The sequence below is a fragment of the Amyelois transitella genome, chromosome 16 (genome assembly GCF_032362555.1).
Source record: "Amyelois transitella isolate CPQ chromosome 16, ilAmyTran1.1, whole genome shotgun sequence".
NCBI lineage: Eukaryota > Metazoa > Arthropoda > Insecta > Lepidoptera > Pyralidae > Amyelois > Amyelois transitella.
The window spans coordinates 9,376,412-9,399,122 of record NC_083519.1 but is presented as its reverse complement, the minus strand read 5'-3'; the positions used below and the strand labels follow the sequence as shown (position 1 = coordinate 9,399,122).

The following is a 22,711-nucleotide window of genomic DNA, read 5'->3' as shown; positions in this document are numbered from 1 at the left end:
CTCCTATCTCGAGTCTGCTGGAAGAGATTTCTTTCGAAATAAGCAGAACCTTTGTTATTTTGTTTCTTGTGTTTATCAGTCTCGATGTTTTCTATGTAGATATATAAATTAGTAAATAAAAAAATAAACAAGCACATATTTTTTTTAAATTTCCATGATAACCAATCGACCTCAAATTTCAATCTTGGTACTTAAATACAACGCATATCACCAAACTGTCATTACGTACATAATACACGACAATTACAACAGCCAACCGGGTTCCGTCGCATGCGCAGAGCACAGCAGGCCTACCGCGCTCTGTGGTGTCACTGTGCATTGGCCCTAAGAGCATTGGTCGGCTGTCGAGTGGGGCACATAAACGTCATGGTTCGACACCAAACCAATACAGCTCTTGGCGTGCGCTCAAATTGATATAGAATTTATTTTCAATTTTAACGCGCCCTCCTTAGGTGCACAGAGTAGTTTGGATGAACAGATCTTTAATGTTTTGTAATGGAAAAAAATTACGTACATACATATTTTCACGTAGACGCTATATCTCTTGCAGGGTAGACGGGTCAACAGTCTTGAAAAGACTGATAGGCCACGTTCAGCTATTGGGCTTTAAGATAGAATTGAGATTCAAATAGTGACAGGTTGCTAGCTAATCGCCTAAATGAAGAATCCCAAGTTTTTAAGCCTATCCCTTAGATGAGAGATGGAGTGGTCCTATTCTTTTTTATTTAAAAATTAGAGAGAAATAAATCATATGTATTCACTGAGACAGGTTTTTCAAGTTAAAAAAAATTTCTGTGACAGAGAAAAATGAATAACGATATAAAAAAAATTCGCTGTTCTGTCAGCTGACGATAGTCTGAATAAAAGGCTCTTTTTGTAATTATTGAACTAACGCTTGTTGGTGTGATTAAATACATATATTATCTTTAATTTTTTCTACCTTCTTATGATGCTTTAAGATCTGATAAACTCCTTTGAATAATACGTTTTTGTTACCCTTATGGAGTTTACGACAAGTGAATTGCAAGTGGTATAGTATTGTTAAAGAACTAACTGGAAATGTTGTGGAAAAATAAAAATAAAATTACTCGTAATTTTTAGTTTTATTGTTTATTTTATTTTAAGTCCACAGCATATCACTTAAAGTCAGATGAATCGAATGCGAAGACTCTGTTACAAAATACACTGTACAGTTGACAGTGAACAGGCGCCACCACGGATACAAACGTCAAACGCTATTTCTGGGCGACTGCGGTGCGATACTCTGCGACTCCCCCCCCCCCCCCTCCCCCCGCACGCTGGTGCCCCGCTTTCCCCTCTCGTCCACAGTCCTACAACGATGACCTCTATAATGCACCCTGGATTACATTTTAGGGATGCTAAAATGAGCCCTAACCCACTTGTGGAATGTCATTATGCTTCCTTTTTCGATAAGGAATTCCAGAACATACACCTACTCCATGGATTATGATTTCAAATTTCATATTTAGTATACAGTACACTGGGCGGGACGCGCTTCAAATCTGAGCCAAAAATAAGCTGTCATTTTGTAAAGAATACGTCCACGTGAAAAGAAAACCCCGTTAATTTTCCTCTCCGTTGGAATTTCGGGAATTCCTTTCTTTATGCACTTATGGAAGCTACCGTGCATGCCATATTTCAAATCTCTAAAAGCGTTTTTAACTATGCCCTGATATTTCGGTCTTCCTTTTTTAAATATTTAAATTTGTCCAGCGTATTTTTATTATTCGAGTCAGTGTTCTAAAGCATAGTGTAGTGTAGTATAAGTGTACAGTGGTTACCGAATTAGTTTATTTTTAGCGGCAATGCTGTAGGTTTCTTATTATATTGGTCATATCTTCTATACTTCGAAATATCAGATTAGGTACAGGTAGATATTTTAATATATTTTTAAATGCACTATTACTACTTTGAAAAACTTTGACTTATTGAGTTTTCAGGATTAAAATTTTTATATAAAAAAGCAGCAGAACACTACAAAACTAACGGACGGACATATATCAGCTAAATTTATTCCTTTATCATAAATAGGCCGTTAACCTTACTACTAGGGTAAGATTCATTATTACGAGTTACCTAGCTTTAAATAGTTCACCTCGCTAAACATTTTCGCAATTTGCACAAATTCAAGCCAGTCATATTTTAATTTTAAAAAAAATAACTCGTGACACAACCGAATTTGTCCCGTCACTATTCCGAATATAGATTCTTTTTCGTTTTGAAATAGAGATGTAATCTGGACACGCCCGGCGTGACAGATCACGTGATAATCAGCATGATTCTTAGGATTTTTTCATTTACATTCGATTCTATGACAACTCGATTGACATCGAAATTGAAAGATGTCAAACGATGTATTATATCCGGGCGGTATTTTTTTTTAATTTACTGTAAAACGCGCCGATTTAATCGTATTCGTGACTTTTTAAAGCCTTCATTAATTTAAGTTTACAGTTAAAGTTAAAATTTTTGAGTATTTTATTAATTAACACTTATATGAGAACTAGCTGTCCCGGCAAACGTTGTTTTGCCATATAAATATTTTTTAAGTTATATCTAGTAAAATAAATGTTAAGGGTGGGCAACCCTTATCACTAAGGTATGAAAAATAGATGGTCGATTCTCAGACCTAAATTTCATGAGAATCGGTCAAGCCGTTTCGTACGGAAACGAACATTGTGGCACGATAATTATATATATATATATATATATATATATATATGTATAAGATAACAAAAAGTCGGTGGAAATGTGGTCATGGTATCGGATTTATAATTTTAAAATCGATTGAATAGCGAGTATCGAAATTTTAACCAATGCACTTTTAGTGAGGGTAACTTCTTTAGTATACCTTAACGTCTCTTAAAACCTTTACCCATTCGAGGATCATGGTCACAGGTACACTTACGGCTCCTCTCTAGAGAGGTGAGGACATAATCAGTCCAAACGACAGGAGAAAAATAATAAATTTCATTAAAATCCTAAGATTAAATCCAGTTCCATAGTTTCCAAGACGTGAATAAAGTGTCATTGAAAACATGAATAAAATGACATCAAAAACACACCCCTTTCAGTCTACCACGACAATGTCAATTCCGTAAAAAGCATAAAACACACGTAACTGACACTAAACATGTCAAAAATATCATTTCCGCGTGTCGGGACCGTCTCTAACGTTTGGTGAATTTTGCATATGAATGCGGCTTTGCCGTGGAGTATAGAAAACGTGGAGTCTCTACTTGTTGACTTTAAAAAAAAAAATTCTTCCGTGTGGTTCCCGGCAGTGCCGTGTGGTTCCCGGCACCAATACAAAAAAGAATAGGACCACTCCATCTCTTTCCCATGGATGTCGTAAAAGGCGACTAAGGGATAGGCTTATAAACTTGGGATTCTTCTTTTAGGCGATGGGCTAGCAACCTGTCACTATTTGAATCTCAATTCTATCATTAAGCCAAATAGCTGAACGTGGCCATTTAGTCTTCAAGACTGTTGTCTCTGTCTACCCCGCATGGGATATGGACGTGACCATATGTATGTATGTATGTAATTCTTGAAGTCAAGGAAAATTAAAAAAAAAAGTAATTCGGTAAACACGGTAAACTGATTGCATTATGCGATGTTTTACTTTTGTAAAATGCGGGAGAGAGGTTGCGAAAGAAATTTACTAATGTGACGGTACTTTACTATTTATATGCAAGATTAATAAGTATTAAATTATTGATAAAGGGTCAGGTCAAAAGTACCCGAAACCGCCGAGCTTGCACGAAGAGAGTTATGAATGTGGATAAAGCGAAGGAAATATGCAGAGATCGTGGCAAGTGGAAAGAGGTAGTCTCTGCCTACCCCTCCGGGAAAGAGGCGTGATTTTATGTATGTATGTATTAATAAGTATTACAAAGAAAAAAGATTTATATATTTGTTTCTGTAACTATACCCAATTTTCATGATATTTGGCACAGATACAGACGAAACATTCAGGAGTTACAGTCTTCTTTTATCTGGAAATTATTGTTTACTCGGTTTTCGAAAAGTTCGAAATCCTATCATGAAAATTACAGAAACCTCCATATGATTCTTACATCCATACAATTCACGGGGAGCATAATGTGACAAGCGACAACCCTAAGCCTATGGTTTATATACAATGGCGCTGTTTGAAGATGTCACTTTATTCCAACTAGATTTCAAGGATATACTATTGTTTTTGAATGCCGTGTGGTTCCCGGCACCAATAGAAAAGGACTACTCAATTTCTTTCCCATGGATGTCGTAAAAGGCGACTAAGGGATAGGCTTATAAACTTGGGATTCTTCGTTTAGGCGAAGGGCTAGCAACCTGTCACTATTTGAATCTCAATTCTATCATTAAGACAAACAGCTGAACGTGGCTTTTCAGTCTTTTCAAGACTGTTGGCTCTGTCTATTTGTAATGTATATATTTTGCAGTAACCATGTATATTTAATTGCACCACTAACTTGCTAATTTAACTGTTTAGTCAGCTGGTAGAGAATGCCAAACGGCACTAAGTCCACCCATTGTACATGGTTATTTCACTACATAGTATAAAACAAAGTCGCTATTTTAGTCTGTTTGTCTGTATACTTAAATCTTTAAAATTACGCAACGGATTTTGATGCGGTTTTTTGTAACAGGTAGAGTGATTCAAGAGGAAGGTTTTTATGTATAATTTTTTCCGAATTTTGCACCCGTGCGAAGTTGGGGCCGGTCGCTAGTTGTACAATAAAATTTGAAACAAATAAATAAATATTCAATTTAGTAAATTGTACACTCAACTTTTGATAATATCTCATATTACCCGCTCCACGCATTTGCACATCCGTGTATTTCACGGGGAGCGGGTAATGTGACAAGTGACAACCCTAAGCTTTATACAATGCCGCTGGTTTGATCGGCGTGCTTGAAGTTGACATTTTATGATGTCCAATCCGTCTAGATATGTATAAATGAATTAGGCGAACCCCTGGTACCGAAACACTTCTGTCCTATGAAAATGCTGCAGTGTATTCAAATTTAAAATTTTTATTCATACATACATCCATAAATATAATCACGTCTATATCCCTTGCGGGGTAGACAGAGCCAACAGTCTTGAAAAGACTGATAGGCCACGTTCAGCTGTTTGGCTTTATGATGGAAAAGGCTTTATAAACTTGGGATTCTTCTTTTAGGCGATGGGCTAGCAACCTGTCACTATTTGAAGTTCAATTCTATCATCAAGCTAAAAAGCTAAACGTTGCCTTTCAGTCTTTACAAGACTTTTGGCTCTGTCTACTACGCAAGGGATTTAGACGTGACCATATGTATGTAGGTATAGAGGAATAGAATATTCAGCCTCCATTCAACACTGAAAAACAAAACAAATTTTCAATACTATTTTGACACAGCAAATAAAGCTTATCCCTGACTGCGCGCGGATTTGGCAACCCTTCCCATTGTTCACGGCCAGTGCACTAAACCCTCACTAGGGAACTATTTGTAAGGGCTTGGTGGACCGTATGCCTGTTCGATGCTTGTAAAAAGGTTGAGACTTATGTTGTCGGCCTCTTTGGTGCGGTGGAAAAGTTAAGTTTTGAGTTCGATTCCCCGGATTATGTTTTTGGGGTTGCCAGGACCTGATATGGCATTCACATTAGGCTTAACCTAATAAACTATTTTTTACTGTGGTGATTGTCATATATACCATTTACTTCCTTATTTCTTCTATCTTACCTGTTTGTTCTGGGGATATTATATACACGTGACTAGGTATGTGTATGTATGTAAAAATTAAATAAAAATAATAAGAAATTGTTAAGTAAATTAAAGATTATATATGCTTAATGACTTAATATTCCTTTTTATGAAAAGTTTGAAAGAAAAACGTCATATCAAAACGAAATCTTTTTTTTTGTGTTAATTTTATTTATAAGCTATTTTGTACAGTTCATCATTTATTTTATTTACAATATTAAAAGAAAAATACAATCCTCCTCCTTTTTTGAAGTGGGTTCAAATTCTAAAACCTCCTCCTTAGTATAACAAACACTTTCCTGAAAACCGCATACAAAAAGTTTCATTCAGAAACGCGAAAAAATCGCTGACAAACATACAGATCTCAGACTTTTAAAGGCGGTTAAAAAAAAATATCCATCAATTGTTCCATTTTCAGCGTCTATCGATATAAAATGCACCCGCTCGATACGCCGATAGCCCAACCCTATCGTATCGGGGAACCCCGATAGCCACCATTGTCTGATTGTTTGTTCTAGACAACGGCTAAGTGCGAGTCGAGGTTTCTTGATAGATGTGACGCATGTCGATAAGATGGCGCAAATACTATGGCTCCTAGAAATTATTAAATACTAGAGGCCGCCCGCGACTTCGTCCGCATGGAAACCCTATCAATCACGCGGGAACTCCGGGGTAAAAAGTAGCCTATATGTTATTCTGGGTCTTCAGCTACCTACATTCCAAATTTCATCGTAATCGGTTCAGTAGTTTTTGCGTGAAAGAGAACAACAAACATTTATACTGACATACTCACAAACTTTCGCATTTATAATATTAGTAGGATTAAGGATATAAAATATTTTTATAAGAAACCAAAAGATCCCGAAGTTTTACCGCGGGAATTTCGGAAAATCCATCGGGATGTCGCAAAAGGCGACTGAGGGAAACGCCTAAAAGAAGAACCCCAAGTTTATAATCCTTATGCCTTAGTCACCTTTAACGACGTTCATGGGGAATCGATGGAATGGTACTTTTCTATTGGCGGCCGGGAACCACACGGCACTAGATGAAAATAAACTCAATAAATTCCCGTACAAAGATCTCAAACAGCGACTAATAAGAATAAAAGGGCGTTTGACAACTTATGAAAATCCTGAAGTAAAATCCGTCACGTCACACGAACGAGAACACGGCGGGCACCCGACTTGACGGCTTATTGTCTTTGATCTCAAACACGTGAATTATTCATGGGTATCCCCCCCCCCTGGAACTGACACGTACTGACACTTACAATAGTGAATGTTCCGCGGTTTTAGACTTTTTATTGATTCAGGTCTAGAGGTTTTACATAACATAACATGCCTAACATAAATTCACGCTTTTTTCCCGTAGGGGTAGGCAGAGACTACATTTTTCCACTTGCCACGATCTCTGCATACTTTCTTAGCTTCGTCCACATTCATAATTCTCTTCATGCAAGCTCGGCGGTTTCGGGTATTCTTGACCTGAACTTTAGAGGTTTTATTTGGATAATTATTCTTATGTCTTTTTAAAACTGTTGGCTTTGTCCACCCCGCAAAGGATATAGACATGATTATATGTATGCATATATGTATGTTTAACTTGAAGACTTTAGAAATTAAGACAATTATCTGTCACAAGTATAATTTTCGAGTACACAATCCATTTAATAACAATATTTGTTCTCCCTTCAAAGCTTATGAATTCCAATTAAAAAGTAGACAAATATTAAAAAAAAAAAATTTCAAACGCGAAACAATTTCCATGCTGTTTGAAGTCTTAAAGAGATTAAAAGAATCATTAGTTATTCACAGTGAAGAACATAGACCTAATAAAAATAGATCCGTCACATTTTTTTTGTGAACTAATCTCACTTTTGTGTTTTTCTACCGGCGAGGCGTTTGTCTGTGTTATATTGTTTTGTTATTTAGTTTAGTAAATGGAGACACCTTATTTTTCTTAATGTCGCATTTTTTGATATAATGTGGTGCATTTTGTGAGTTAGTAAAAAGCATTTACCAAAATCCCCATATACTAAACTTTGACGAAATATTTTCATCATGCCGTCATCCTGTTGCTTCATAGGACAGACTCCTTTTTTGAAGTCGATAAAATTTCTAAAACCTTCTCCTAAGTGTAACGAACACTTTCTTGAAAACCGCATCAAAATCGGCTAAACGCGAGATAATCCCGGACAAACATGCGTTCTTACACCACCTTATTACTTAGAACCAGAATAATAAACGATGTTTTACAGTCACCTGCTTGCTTGGTTTGTAATTGCAATCTATGGACTTTAAAATATATTGTTTTAAATTTACGGCTTATCATTGCACAAAGTTTTTAGAACTATGTGGTCGCTTTACACCAACCTACTTATGACATATCTATTCACATTTACATCTATGGCAAGCAAGATCGCGACAGAAAGATTAAAGTATGCCTCGAAGCGGGCTCTGCCAACGCCGTCGCTCCTCAGATATCTAGGGTAAATTAATTATTACTTGCACTGGAGTATTCTGAACGAGATGTACCACAATGTTTTGATGTGTTTTGGCAATGAACGGGTTGTATATAGTAGATATGCTTATTACTTAAGCTTATATGGAAAGCTAATAAAAGTGGAATTAAGCTTCTAGGGACCCTGAACCATTTTAAAAATGAATAGGACCACTCCATCTCTTTCCCATGGATGTCGTAAGAGACGACTAAGAGATTCTTCTTTAAGGCGATCGACTAGTAACCTGACATTATCTGAAAGTAGGCTTCAAGTATTTTTGAGACTGTTCGCTTTTTTTACACCGTAAAGTTTAAAGACCTATACCTTTATGAGAAAATAATACCCTTTTATAAGATAGATAAGAACGTTCTCCAATATGTTTTGTAATTGGGTAAGGCCGCCGAAATTGTCAATTTTTTTGTGTGACTTTTGATCGCTTTTTGTCGAACTACCATTATGAAGATATACTCCATAAATTGTAAAGTATACCTTAAATATATGTTTACCATCGAAGAATCGGTGCAAAAATTCCAGATATAACTTGTTTGACGACAGTTTGAAATAAAAAAAGCGTTTTACTTTTGTGTTACATTTTTTTTTTGTGTGACGAATTTATACCCATTGTTTTGATTAAAACTACCAAATAGCAAAACAAAGTATTAATATGGCATCACTGTTACCGACATATAAATGTAAAAAAGGCAGACAATGTTGTTTTGTCACAGGAGGCATTTTGAAAGTCCGTTACATAATTTGCTCTGAATGAATAAAAAATTTAAAATTGTGATTTTGAAGGTAAGTAACAGAGATTTGTTTATTTTTGTACCGAATTTCTATGCAAAGTGTTTTAAAGTGTGCGTGGAATCACTCATAAGCGTCTAATTGTAATAAATAACCAAGTTATAACCAAAAAATATTTTAAATATTTTACTTTTGTGTTGCTTTTGTATGACATATGTGTTACGCTTGTATTACTTCTGTGTTATTGTAACACAAATTTACGTGTTGCGTAACACAATAGATTTGTAAAGCCGCATTCACATTCTGTGAATTGAAAGTCGTTTAGTTTAAATGGTGCTAGCTACAATCTCCCGTTGAAATAATAATTATTGATGTTTGATTCCTCTCCGTCGTGCTTCTTCCAGCCAGATAAATAGGCAAACAGAAAAAATATAAGTCATTGTTTTGGTTGTAGGTATTGCGTTATTTGAGAGCCTTATTATCATTGAGAGAGTTAGTATCTCGTAACAAAAGTCTCGAACTTACTTCGAGGCTAACTCAATCTGTGTAATTTGTCGCGTATATATTTATTTATTTACTTTTTCATTACCTACTTCATTTTTACTACAGTTACTTACTTATATTCGTTAAGGTTATTTTAGTCACCAATCTGAAACGAACTTTACTCAAAATGTTCGTTGCTTTTGGGTTACATTTGTGTTATGGTAACTCAAAATGTCTTGTGTTACTTTTGTGATACAATTGACAATTTTCGCGGCCTGACCCAATTTTGAATTATGATCGTGGCAAGTGGAAAGATGTAGTCTCTGCCTACCCCTCCGGGAAAGAGACGTGATTTTATGTATGTTCTCCAATATTTTCTCCGAAATTTGATACAAGTGTACACACGTGGATCCGGTCGCGTAAATAGAATTATTTCGTCAATTTCTATGCCTGCGTGCATTACGGCAAATTCTTTCTTGAATGCAACTCTTAGACCATTTATGGATAGAGATACCATATATGTATGTTCAATCGTATGAAACTTTATTTTTGTTTTTGTTCCAATAGATGGCGGCGTGCTTTATTATTACGCGCTATGGTTTGTCTCTTGTCATGTATATAGTGGTTTTGATAAGCGATGTCTGATTAGCCTAGTTTTTTAAACCCATACGTAACACGGTCGTCTCCAACTGAAGTTTTATTTATTTCAGTCGAAACCTCTTTGTGTTTTTTGACAATCAGCCGATTGTACTATACATATAAATATACTTATATCTAAACCCCGACCAATACGAAAGTAAGTTCATGTGTTTGTTTGTTGTCTCTTCACGCGTCATCTACCGAACCAATCTTATTGATATTTTGCATAATTCATAGTTTGCAGAACGACATACGAAGACCTGTTCATCCCGGTAAAAACTATGGTTCCAACGGTTGACTGGTAGATCAATTGTGCTATACATTAGTATTTTGTACAAAAATTAATAAATATACTTCCCGTGACATTTGCGAAGAACCTGTTTTCTTTTGTAGGTTGCGCGAAATATGCGCGGGCGCAGATGCGGGTAACTGCTAGTCTATACTAATATTATAAAGCTGAAGAGTTTGTTTGTGTGTTTGAACGCGCTAATCTCAGGAACTACTGGTTCGAATTAAAAAAATCTTTGTGTTGAATAGACCATTTACCGAAGAACGCTTTAGGCTATATAACATCACGCTGCAACTATTAGGAGCGAAGAAATAATGAAAAATGTGAAAAAAAAAACGGGGTAAATTATTCATCCATTCAATGATGCCCAAAATAACTACTTATTCTATGCGGACGAAGTCGCGGACACAGCTAGGTAATATATAAATGTAACGGATAATTAATATAAAATCTGTGATGATCCGTCGTCAACGTAAATAACCTGATAATTCTGTAAACAGCTTCCCTTATCCCTTAATCTCGTTCCCGGGGGCTAAGTCTTTGTACATTTTGTCAAACGCTAATTATGCTTACTTTGAGCGTCTGAGGATATCTCGAAATCTTCAAGATTAAGATGTCTTGTTTACACTCGGGTAGTCATTTTGTTGTACATACATTTAATCACGTCTATATCCCTTTCGGGGTAGACAGAGCCAACAGTCTTGAAAAGACTGGTAGGCCACGCTCAGCTGTTTGGCTTGATGATACAACCAAGATTCAATTAGAAGGAAGAACAGGTGCCGTGTGGTTCCCGGCACCAATACAAAAAAGAATAGGACCACTCCATCTCTTTCCCATGGATGTCGTATAAGGCGACTAAGGGATAGGCTTACAAACTTGGGATTCTTTTTTAGGCGATGGGCTAGCTAATTGTTCCATGTTTAATTATGTAAGTATTAGCATGTATGTTTAGTTAAATATGTTAAACGTTATTTATGCACATGCCATACCGCTCCAAAATTAATCTCTCCTCTAATGGGTCTACTGGAAGAGATTTCTTTTGAAATAAGTAGCACCTTTGTACTAGAATTACTGTAATAAATGCTTCTGTATATAATTTTGTGTACATAAATAAATAAGCCAAATAGCTGAACGTTCAGTCTTTCCAAGACTGTTGGATTTGTCTACCCCGCAAGGGACATAGAGGTGACCATATGAATGTATGTAGGAAGAACACAATTCTGTAAAAATGACGGCACTGTACCCTCTGATTCACTTTACCCACGGTAAGTATATGAAACGATTTTATGAATAGATACCATTGTTTCTTACAAGTAAGTTGATGAGAAAAATTTAATACTATTATTACAGTCAAATTGTTTAATTACAGTACAAAATACAGCGATCACTTAATAAAAGACATTGGACGACTGACAAAGATTGTAACGTGATTTTTTTTAAAGGTAAATTTCATTTAAGTATTTTAATACACCTATGTAATATTTAATTATGAATTTAATTGTGAAGATATCCGCTCATGTGGACATTGAGTGTTCACTTTTGTCTTTGTCTACCCCGTGAGAAATAAATATTTAGGAAGATACGTGTATGTATAAATAAATATATATGAAATTATTTATTACAAAATTTCAAATAAAATCTCGAATTTCAGTACTATCATCAAGCCAAAAAGCTGAACGTGGCGTATCAGTCTTTTTATGAGAAAAATCAAATATATCATCGTTCACCTGCCATTCTGTGCAGGTAGAATCTGGAAGGCACTGTTTACGCCAAAAGTGATAAAAAACCTATTAATTTACATAGATATATAAATAAAATAAATAAATGTATTACGTACTTACATACATACATATGTCACGTCTATATCCCTTGCGGAGTAGACAAAGCCAACAGTCTTGAAAAGACTGAATGGCCACGTTCAACTATTTGGCTTAATGTTAGAATTGAGATTCAAATAGTGACAGGTTGCTAGCCCATCGCCTATAAAAGAATCCCAAGTTTGTAAGCATATCCCTTAGTCGCCTTTTACAACATCCATGGGAAGATGATGATAACAGAGATGGAGTGGTCCTATTCTTTTTTATATTGGTGCCGGGAACCACACGTTACGTAGGTACTAACCTATATTTTTATGAGTATATCAAAGATGATAGCGCACACAAACGTTATCAATTAAGCAAAACATTCACTTAAGAGTGAATTTGCACAATCCCAAGACAGGGGTGCCACCGCATAGTTTGTCAAACCGTAATTAATAAACTGGCCCCGGATTACACGGCCCCGGCGCCTCGGGGCACGTCTGTTACTATTACCTCACTTGGAATTAATATGCCTGTGTTTGTTAACAGTTTGATGTTCAAGTTTGTATTGGACCCCAGGATTTTGGGAGCCTCCTGATAAAATTATGATTATATTTGAATTTTTTGATAATGTGTTGGTTAAGTTTTTTTTTCGTGTTAAATAATAGCAGGGATTTCTTTTATATATTTTTGTAACGTCGATATTCGAAAATTTTATAAATTTAAAATATGTCAGTATATTTTATAATATCACAAGAAAATAAAGAAAGATTTCAATATTGACACAAATTAAAGAAGAAAACTTTTTAAGAATTGTTTTAATTTGTTTTTGTAATACTTAATCACCAAATACCAATTACAACAACAATTTACAAAGCTCAAAACGAAAGACACGGTATTTACAAAACCTTTTTTATTTTTTTATTTTAAAACCGAACTACATAAATACATACAAACTATCACGTGTATATCCCTTGCGGGATAGACAGAACCAACAGTTTTGAAAAGACTAATTTACTTCAGTTTTGAAAAGACTAATTTCTATGTTACCACATTCAGCTGCTGTTTGGCTAGATTATCAAATATATTATTTTACTGGTTGCATACACAACAATTTTAGTTATTAAAAAAAACAAAAAGTATATGATAAATGAACACAACATTGTGCATTACAATTACAACATAATTACAAAACCACGTGTACAAACATAAGCGAACGCAATCAATTAACAAGAGCGTGACAACCCTAATACGCCTTTAACTGTGCAATTAAAAACAAATGACCAACTAAATCCTTAGGAGCGTTTTGTCAAATTATGACCTGTTATTATGTATAGGGCAAAAATGATGACTACAACAGGGCTGGCAACCGTTGATGACTTAACCGGGAAAAATAAGATAGGTTTTTATAAAAAAAAATTAAAAATTCTAGATTTAAGCTTGTTGTTAAATTCGGGCTTCAAATAACTTTTTCCTTTTATTAAAACATTGTTAATGACTTGTTACGTGTAATATTTAAATACTAACCGAAACCGAAGGGCTTCAGTAAAAGAAAATATCGCGAGGAAACCTTCATATTCATGCAACTAAATATGTAACCGCGATTCAAAATAGTTAACGTTCCATTATCTACAGACTACAAATTATTTCAGAGTTAACGATTTAACTTTTAGATGCATCGTAATCACAGGTCTCCAGAAAAGACAATCAGTACAAACGCCAAGAAGTATTCTTCTTCAGGATATAAGTGGTCCTATTCTTTTTTCTATTTCTCACTCTCCAACCACTCCAACTATTCCTCATGGATGTCGTAAAAGGCGACTGAGGGATAGGCTTATAAACTTTAGATTCTACTTTTAGGCGACGGGCTAGCAACCTGTCACGTTATATGAATCTCAATTCTATCAGTAAGCCGAACAGCTGAACGTGGCCTATCAGTAGTTTCAAGACTGTTGGCTCTGTCTACCCCGCAAGGGACATAGACGTGATTATATGTATGTATGTAGGATACGCCTCTCCAATGTCAAAACCAATATCTCTACACCTAGTTCTATCAGAAGTTTCTCTGGCTCAAGTCATGGGCATAGTTTTATGTCGCTGAACTAGCGGGCTAACGGTCTACCTGAGTTTCTTTATCCAGCTCTTGGTCAAATTTTTACCCATCCCATTTCCCACCGTTCCCCATAATTTCCCCAACTCGCCAGCCCTACCCAAAACCTTGATGGGGCCGTAATGGCGGACATTTTTTACGGACACCAGATTAGCATGCCGTCGCCCTGTTATTAAATCATACTCTACAACAATTAGTTGTTCTCACGGCTGATAATTACAACTTGCTATGACAAGAGGAACTATTTTTTCGGGTCGCCCGAGGTCAACATTTGGGCGCTTGTTTGGAATATTGTTCGTTGGCTACATCATATGTTAGGCGTATTCCTGGAGCTATGTTCCCTTGGGAATTTCGAGAAATATACGTAGCCTATGCTAGTCTTTAAGGTCTAGTCTGTAATAATGTAAAAATTGTTCAGTTGGTTTTAGATATAGTGAATCAAAACCAAATTGTATTAATACCTCTTAAGTCGGCGGCTGAGCATGGCCTTTCAGTCTTTTGAAGTCTTTTGGTGACGGTGGTTGACGTGATTATTTGTTTTTTTACCTCTTTATATGATTATGGATAAGTAAATGAAATAAAAGTAATCGAGTATACATTTCAATCCATATAAATGAATTAAGTTGATTTAAAACCTCTGCAACAGTTTTACATCTCATTCACCATACTTACAATAATGAGAACTGCAAAATTTGCGCAAAATCAAAATTGAAGTTAATCATATATAAATCAGATTAATTAAGGGTACCCAAAATATTGCCTCAAGCCCAAAATTTTATTACCATATAAGAGATGTCAATTCGACAGCCTTGTATTTAGGTCATAATTTCTAGGTTCAAAACAAGTCAAGGATGTTAACTTCTCGGTCAGGTCAAGATGATATTCGAAATAATTTAGATTCATTCAAAAATTCTCTCTTATTTATCATAATCCCTTTTATAACCGAACAAATGTGTTCGTTTAACATAACCAGTCGGCTTCTGGTTTATTTTTGGTTTTAATTAAACGAGTTTATTATTAATACCGTAAATCAAATTTTGGGTAATCAACAATTTATTATGCAAATAAGTGCCATGTGACATTTTATTAAGCTTCTGTATAGCTCGTAGAATTCAAAATAATACTTACTTATTAGAAGATATTTATGTCAACAACTACTTACTAGGTATGTTTGGGCTCGCTACTCTTTCTTGCTTCGTAAAAGACGACTAAGAGAAAAGCTTCTTAACTTGGGATTCTTCTGTTGCTTGTGCTAGCAATCTGTCACTATTCGAATCTTAATTCCACTTTAAGTCTTAGCAAGATTGTTGGCTCTGTCCATCCCGTAAGAGAAATAGGCGTGCTTATAGTATGTATGTCCTGGGTATAAGTTTGGGGTCACTGCTTTTTCTGGCTGTAGTTTATTTTTATTTTTTTTGACTTCGATACTCATTGCTTCTCAGTTGTTACGTTTCTGAGCCTTGGGTGTGTTTTCCGTTATTTCTCTCTCCATAACTTTAAACTCTGGTGAAGTACCTACGCAATTTTTTTTCATTTGGCAAAAATATGACCCGAATTTATGAATAATGTTTTTTTACTAGCCTGAGAATAAAAAGTTAAAATTTAGATTTGCAGATATTTAAGTATAAAATTATATTACGTTAAAATTATTTATTTATTTATTTACGCCAATAATACATCGATAGTAGTACACCTCGTACAGTATTTGGCAAGGAATTCTTATGTCAAATGTTAGGCATATTCCTGGAGCTATGTTCCCATGGGAATTTCGAAAAATATACGTAGCCTATGCTAGTCTTGAAAATAATTTACTTCGGTAGGTATACAAATCAGAATTGTACATTTATTATGTTCGAAGGCCAACTACCCCAAACATAAGCAGTTACAAACACATCTCTTCATTTTCTTACTTCATCATCGTTCACAACAAGAACGTACGAAAAAACTAGAATAGGCAATAAAAATGTCCGGTTTAATGAAGACATCGTTATACAGTTAGTTATATTACAGTATGACACGAGAAAAGCGGTTACAACGTCGAATGCTTTAAAAAAAGACCTCATTAATTTTACAGACGAATAAGTTCGAATAAACGATCAATGTTTGCCGTTTACACATTTTTTTTTATTAAATTCTTAATGTATTTATAAAAAAATAAAGAAGAAAACTCACATGCGTATGATAACATCTTAATCACCCACTGAGTCTACCATAGCCAACAATGTTGAAAAAACTGAAAGGATACGTTCAGCTGTATGGCATACTGCTTATCATAGGCTGCTAATCATCATCATCATATAATCAATTCAAAGAGTGAGGTTGCTAGCCCATCGCTTAAAATAATCTCAAGTTTTTTAGACTTCAGTTGAATAATAGAAATTGATTGCTTGTTTCTGCAAACCTTCTACACCAGAAACTTAAAAATACCACAATTAAGAATCTCATATGACGTAAATTCTTTGTTGATCTCAAAACTATGAACCACGAACAAAAGGGGAGTCCTGCTAATTATATCGTGTTTTTGTTTGCATTCTTATATGTGAATTCCAAAGTTCGGGATATCCTCTTAAGGGAGGTTATATAATTCGGTGATAATTTTTCCAAAATAATATATTTGGGGATACCTTAAAAATTTTACTAGTTATTGTACCTATTTAGTTACTTCGTAAATTGGAGAAAGAGTTTAAGACGTAAATAATTCATTTACTTATGTTCTTTTTTTGTCACCAATTCATGACTTACCTACTTACTGCATTTTAAAAAAACACGTTGTTTATTTTTATTTACTCACATTGTTGACTATCGTTAATAACATATTCAAGGCTCACACTTTCGATTCTTGTTTGCTTATTTCGATCACAATAATAGTAAGTAGCTCCACCTCAACAACATTCAACGGTTTCAGGAAATAAAAACAAATGCAAATTTTCCTCAATGAATTTATTGCGCCAGAACAATAAATGAAGCTGATCATTATAACGTTTACTTTCAACATCGATTACGAATACTCTACACGATACCATATCGTACACAAGTCCATTAATATTTATAACATCAGAGTCCGTATTGCACTTCGCGCCACGAAATCAACCAAGCTGATACTATCCCTAACTTAAAGTTCGTGGGACCAATAATTACGATATATTTGTCTAAATATCACAAGAAAATACAAAACGAAATACAAAATAGAATTAACACAATTAAAATTATTAACAATTAAATAGTCTTAACGCTCGATCCTGGCTTTAAAAAGTGAGGTATCACCAGGACGGGCGCGGGTCGTGCCGACCCCGTCATGACACTGGGACGTGATGCTGGTACAATTGCTCCTGTCTCTCGCAAAGGGACGTCATTTTCTTGAGCGATTCTGAGGTCTCGCGAAAAAGCAATTTCGCGTCATCCCTGGGTCGAGCGTGAGCGGCGTCAAGTCTACCAGGGGAGATCACAGGGGGAGACGATGCTGAAAGAGGTGACAATGACTCTCGTGTAGAATGACCTCCATACGGGGCGCCACCTGCTTGCGGGGCCCCGTTACGCATCAGAAAAGGGGACGGGAGAAACCCTCGTTCCCCGAATTGTGGAAACAACCCAGCTTGTAACGCGCTCAAATTTCTACTGTAGAATTTCATGGTTTCAGTCACATAATTTGGTAATTGTGAAGCGTCTTCGTTACCATACCTTAGACACTCGAGAGTGGACGCAAGACCTTTTATGTCGGTGTATAATTTATTCAGCAGCTCCGTGTTTACTTCCAATGCGGGTTTATCTCTGCCATCAGTCGTGCCAGTGGAAAGCAGTCTTCTGTGTAAATCGACGTTTGAGCTGTGTCGATCCCGACTCCTCCGCGAAGGAAAGGCCGCATCGCATCCGTTTACATCGCAGGGGTGAAGTAATTTTAGGTGGTCATTTCTGTAGTGCATACGAAGCGTGAAATGGTTTTGAAATACCTTTCCACAGGCTGTACATCTGTCGGGGTTTTCATCGTCTATGGGAATCTCAAGATCGTTGACATCAGTCCTGTCGTCAGTACGGTCACTGCTAGCGGAAGGCGAGCGTGCTCGCGCGAGTCTCTCTTCCATCGCGTGCAGATCGCTTCCGCTGTCACTCGGCGTGTATAAGTCGGAGCGCAGTCTAAGCCCCTCACGAACAACGCTAGGTGCACTAGATTCATCGTCCGATTCACTCTCAGCCTTCACTCGCGTCACCGATTCCGAGTCCACAGCAGTTTCGTCGCCGTTCTGAAATGTCCACTGTTTTTGTTTTTTCAGCGACAAAGGCTCATCGTCCGCTCGGCTCGAGCCAGGGGTGGATATGTTTCTAAACAAGTCCGCTTGATATTCTTCATCGGACACACTGTATTCGTTGGTTTGCGAACATCGAGTTGGATTACCACTTTTCCGTTTACGTTTGTTTGGAACGAAAGATGACATTTTGTCATCTGCAGCGGTGGGGTCAGCGCGGTCGGCCTCTTTAGCTTCGGCGGCAGCGGGTTTGGTTTCAATTTTGTTTTTATTTACACTTAAATCTTCCGGCTCGTCGTCGTAGTTTAACCTGTCTGCGGCGGGCGACTCGCCTCGAATTTCAATTTTCACTTTATATTCATCATCGGAAATATCATCGTTATTTTCACTATAATTATTAGAATCGTCTTCGAGAACTGCCGTCGGTTTAGCGAGATCTAACGCGCCTCGAGACGGCTCTTCTAATGCTGGATTTTGTCTGTACATTTTTTCAATTTCACTGAAGTTACGGAAGTCATCGAGAGGAACTCGCGGTGGAAGCGGTGTGGGTCCAGGAGCAGCGAGGGTCGGTGGCAGGCGCGCCGCTAGCTCGGGGGGAAGCAGCGCCGGCGGCGGCAGCGGGAGCCGCGCCAGCGCTGGCAGCAGCGGGAACGGCTGTGCTGAACGACCATCATGCGCCGATATCTTACGTCTCACGTGAGGAGAATGCAGCTTAGGATTAGGGTTAGCACTGTGCCGATTTCTTGAACGCCGCGAACTGAACATCATAGTGCATCCTTCCACCGTACACTTGTGCATCTCGCGGAGGTGCACCGCGGAGAAATGAATTTTCAACGCTCCTTTGTCGCAAAAAGTTTTCAGGCAGACGTTGCATTGCACCCTTTTCTTTCCAGTTGCCGGGTTGACGAACTGAACTCCAAGACCGAGCGGCCAGGGTGCGTGCGGCGGGTCGCGGCGCTCCGCCGGGTACTCCGGTGACCGCCGTTCGTCGCTCCTGTCTTCGTCTCGTCCGCTGAAGCTCGCGCCCAATTTTCTGAAGTCGAAATGCGGCGCGGGTTGGCTTTGGCTCACTCGCGGCATCATGAAATAGTCCAAACCGGCCGGCAAGCCGGGAACCGCACCGAACTCTTTGGGTTCCATCACGTCACTGTCATAATATAGGGAGTTAGTGCAAGCGAGTGGCGCGCGACGCGGCCGCTTTGCGACTGAGGACGTCGCGACACAGGTGACCGCGCGCGGGCGGCGCGCGACAAAGGCCAGCGGTGCGGGGGTGAGCGGGGACAGGGGGAGGGGGAGGGGGTCCGCGGTAGAGGGGGGCAGGTGGGAGGAGCGAGTGCTGGGCGGAGCGGATCGATGCGCAGTGGGGACAGGCGACAGTCGCCTCGCCTCGCGCCGCGCCGACCACTGTACGCTGACAAGATACAAGAACACCGCATGCCGTTACGTAACACATAGAACGAGTACTCCATAGGTACCTACCACGTAACATACAAGGGTATAGTCATTTAGAACAACGCTCCACGCCGCAATCACAATTAGGTACATTCGCAACCGTACAATTTAGATGGTATCAGCTAAATATTCACGGGTAGAACAAAAAGATTATCATTCCGATTAGACCGTATAACACTTTAAGTTTACGTTAATGTTTCGACCGACGAAACACGAATGTCTTGTTTTAAAGTTATTGATGGTTGAAGTATCATTCGTCATTAATTACAATAAATCATACACGTCTCGTAATAATCGTGGGCCGGCACCACTTTTTGTAAGTCTATCAAAATAACCAGAGTGTCTTCTTAATTATTGTCAAGTGGTAAAGTACTTACCTAAGGTATTTACTGTTTATTAATATGTATTTGGAACTCTGAAAGGGTACTTAATTACTTACACGTATACTATAGCTCCTACCTCCCTACCTATTCAAAAACTTAATATTTTAATTATATTTAAACATACCTACTTACATATTTCATGATATAAAAATGTAAGTATAGATATACTTACTTAACTACTGAAAAGCTATAGGTAAGTACTAGAACCTAGTTAACTTCCTAATGATCGGAATTTATTGGAACATCTTCTGAATCCAGACTCAGTGCACTATTTCACTACACCTTTAAATTTATTACTTCATATTTAAAAGTAAGTACTAACTGACTTACCTACTCATAAGTTAACATAACTACCTATGCTTATTATTTTAAAAGACATTTACAGCAAATATAGTACAGTAACATATATGTAGGTAGTACTTACCATTTTTTCTCTAGAAGATTTCGAAATACTTACATGTTTTCTCTAGAAGATTTCGAAATAAAACAAGGTATCTACTTATTAAGGTAGATAAATATTGGGCTGGAAGACCCCTCCTATTATAAGTAACCATAATAATTCAGGCTATCTCAGATTCTGGACTCTTTACAAAGAAGGCAATTGGGATAAGTAAGAGCTAAAAAGATGAAGAATATGGGAGACATTCCTCGTGTTCGCGTCACGACCTGAAGAAAACTGAGTCCCTAATTTCCTCGAGAATGTGAATCAATTAGTTCCTATACTTCCTACGCATTTTAAAAATAAGTACTTACCTAGAAGGAAAATGTAAACACTTACAACACTAGAAGTATGTAGATACATAGATCTATAGAAGGGAACTTACTACTTATTGCATTATTAATATTTTTAAGTATGATAATAAATGTGAGGATAAGTGATGGATGATGTACTATAAATATAAAGATGGCTAAGATTAATTTAAGCTGTTCTAAATAGTGAGAACTTAAAGAGTAACCTATCCTCCTTTTGTACAATTGGATTTTAGATATTAACATTAAAAATCAAAAACGTACTTAAACGACTCCAATCGTAAAATCAATAAAAATGATTAATAAAAAACTGTCTTATACAAATAAATGGAACTATCTGAAAACCCAGACAAAATTTTGATTTACAATCGCAGTGCTATGCCGCGGTTAGCGCGATCAGCTACTAGTAACGCCATCTATGTTCATTTTCTTGAACTATATAGGTGTTCCAATACGAATTGAAAATTAATATTATGTGTATTTAGTTATTTTTTAAAAAATAAATGAAGTTACTTTGTATGCATTTAATGGTTATTGTTTTTATTATTTGTAATAGTTATTACACGTTTTCTTTTAAAATCACGGAACACTTCTTTACCTAAGTATACATTTTTAGTCCCTTACTTATTTTTTCGGAAACTTGCAGTACCTATTATTTATTTATTTAAACTTTATTGCACAAAATACAAATGTATAGCACAATTGGCGGACTTAATGCTAGAAGCATTATCTACCTGTCAACCATTGGGTCGGACAGAGAACTTTATGTGGGGTCAAACTAAATAAATATTATAATATGTACCTAGATATACTTATTATTATTTCACTTTCTCGTTTTAAAATTAACAGCTTCTTTTTAGTAGGAAATTAGGAATATAGTGTTACAAAATGTAAGTCATTCACCACATTTTTTTCACCACCCAAACTGCTACATAAGTATAGAACAAACGCTTTAATATCGTATGAAAAACCACAGACAAACAGACTGACCACAAAGGAAGCTCTTTGAAACTTAAAGCATTTTAATTGTTCCCTCATCAAATAAAAGGGATCGAAAGAGTTAAATCAACTTGTGGTAGAATTAAAACTGTTTTATTGAGAAACTTGTAAAAAGGTTTAAGTATCGTATAAATTTTAGTTAGTAAGTACTACATACTACTTACTATTCTTTGAAGAGGCATAGGTATAGGTACCAGTTAGGTTTACAAACATACATAAAACCATCCTTCTTTCCCAGGGAGGAGTAGACAGAGCCTACACCTTTTCACTTGCCACGATCTCTGCATATCTTCTTTCGCTTCGTCCACATTCACAACTCATTTCATGCAAGCTCGGCGGTTGAATTATAACGGATTCCTGCAAAGATTGCGGACCTCAGGCGGGCGTGGCTTCGTGCAAAAAACTGACTTAGCTACCTACCCAATCCAGGATCGTGGTCAGAATGTGTACCCCGGGTTCGTCTCTTCGAGCACGGGGTGCGGAGTGACCATGACCAAAAGGCTGGCGATGTTACCAGAACTTACAACAGGACGAAGAAGATATACGAAGGAAC

The 22,711-nt window shown here is 36.9% G+C and overlaps 1 protein-coding gene across 1 annotated transcript; it reads right to left on the bottom strand.

Moving 5' to 3' along the window:
• Window positions 1-17,268: 17,268 nt before the first annotated feature.
• On the bottom strand, window positions 17,269-19,802 carry LOC106129076 (zinc finger protein basonuclin-2). The gene has a single exon (XM_013327520.2). The coding sequence runs from the start codon at window positions 19,712-19,714 to the stop codon at window positions 17,627-17,629; it is 2,088 nt and encodes a 695-aa protein (XP_013182974.2). The 5' UTR covers window positions 19,715-19,802; the 3' UTR covers window positions 17,269-17,626.
• Window positions 19,803-22,711: the final 2,909 nt, after the last annotated feature.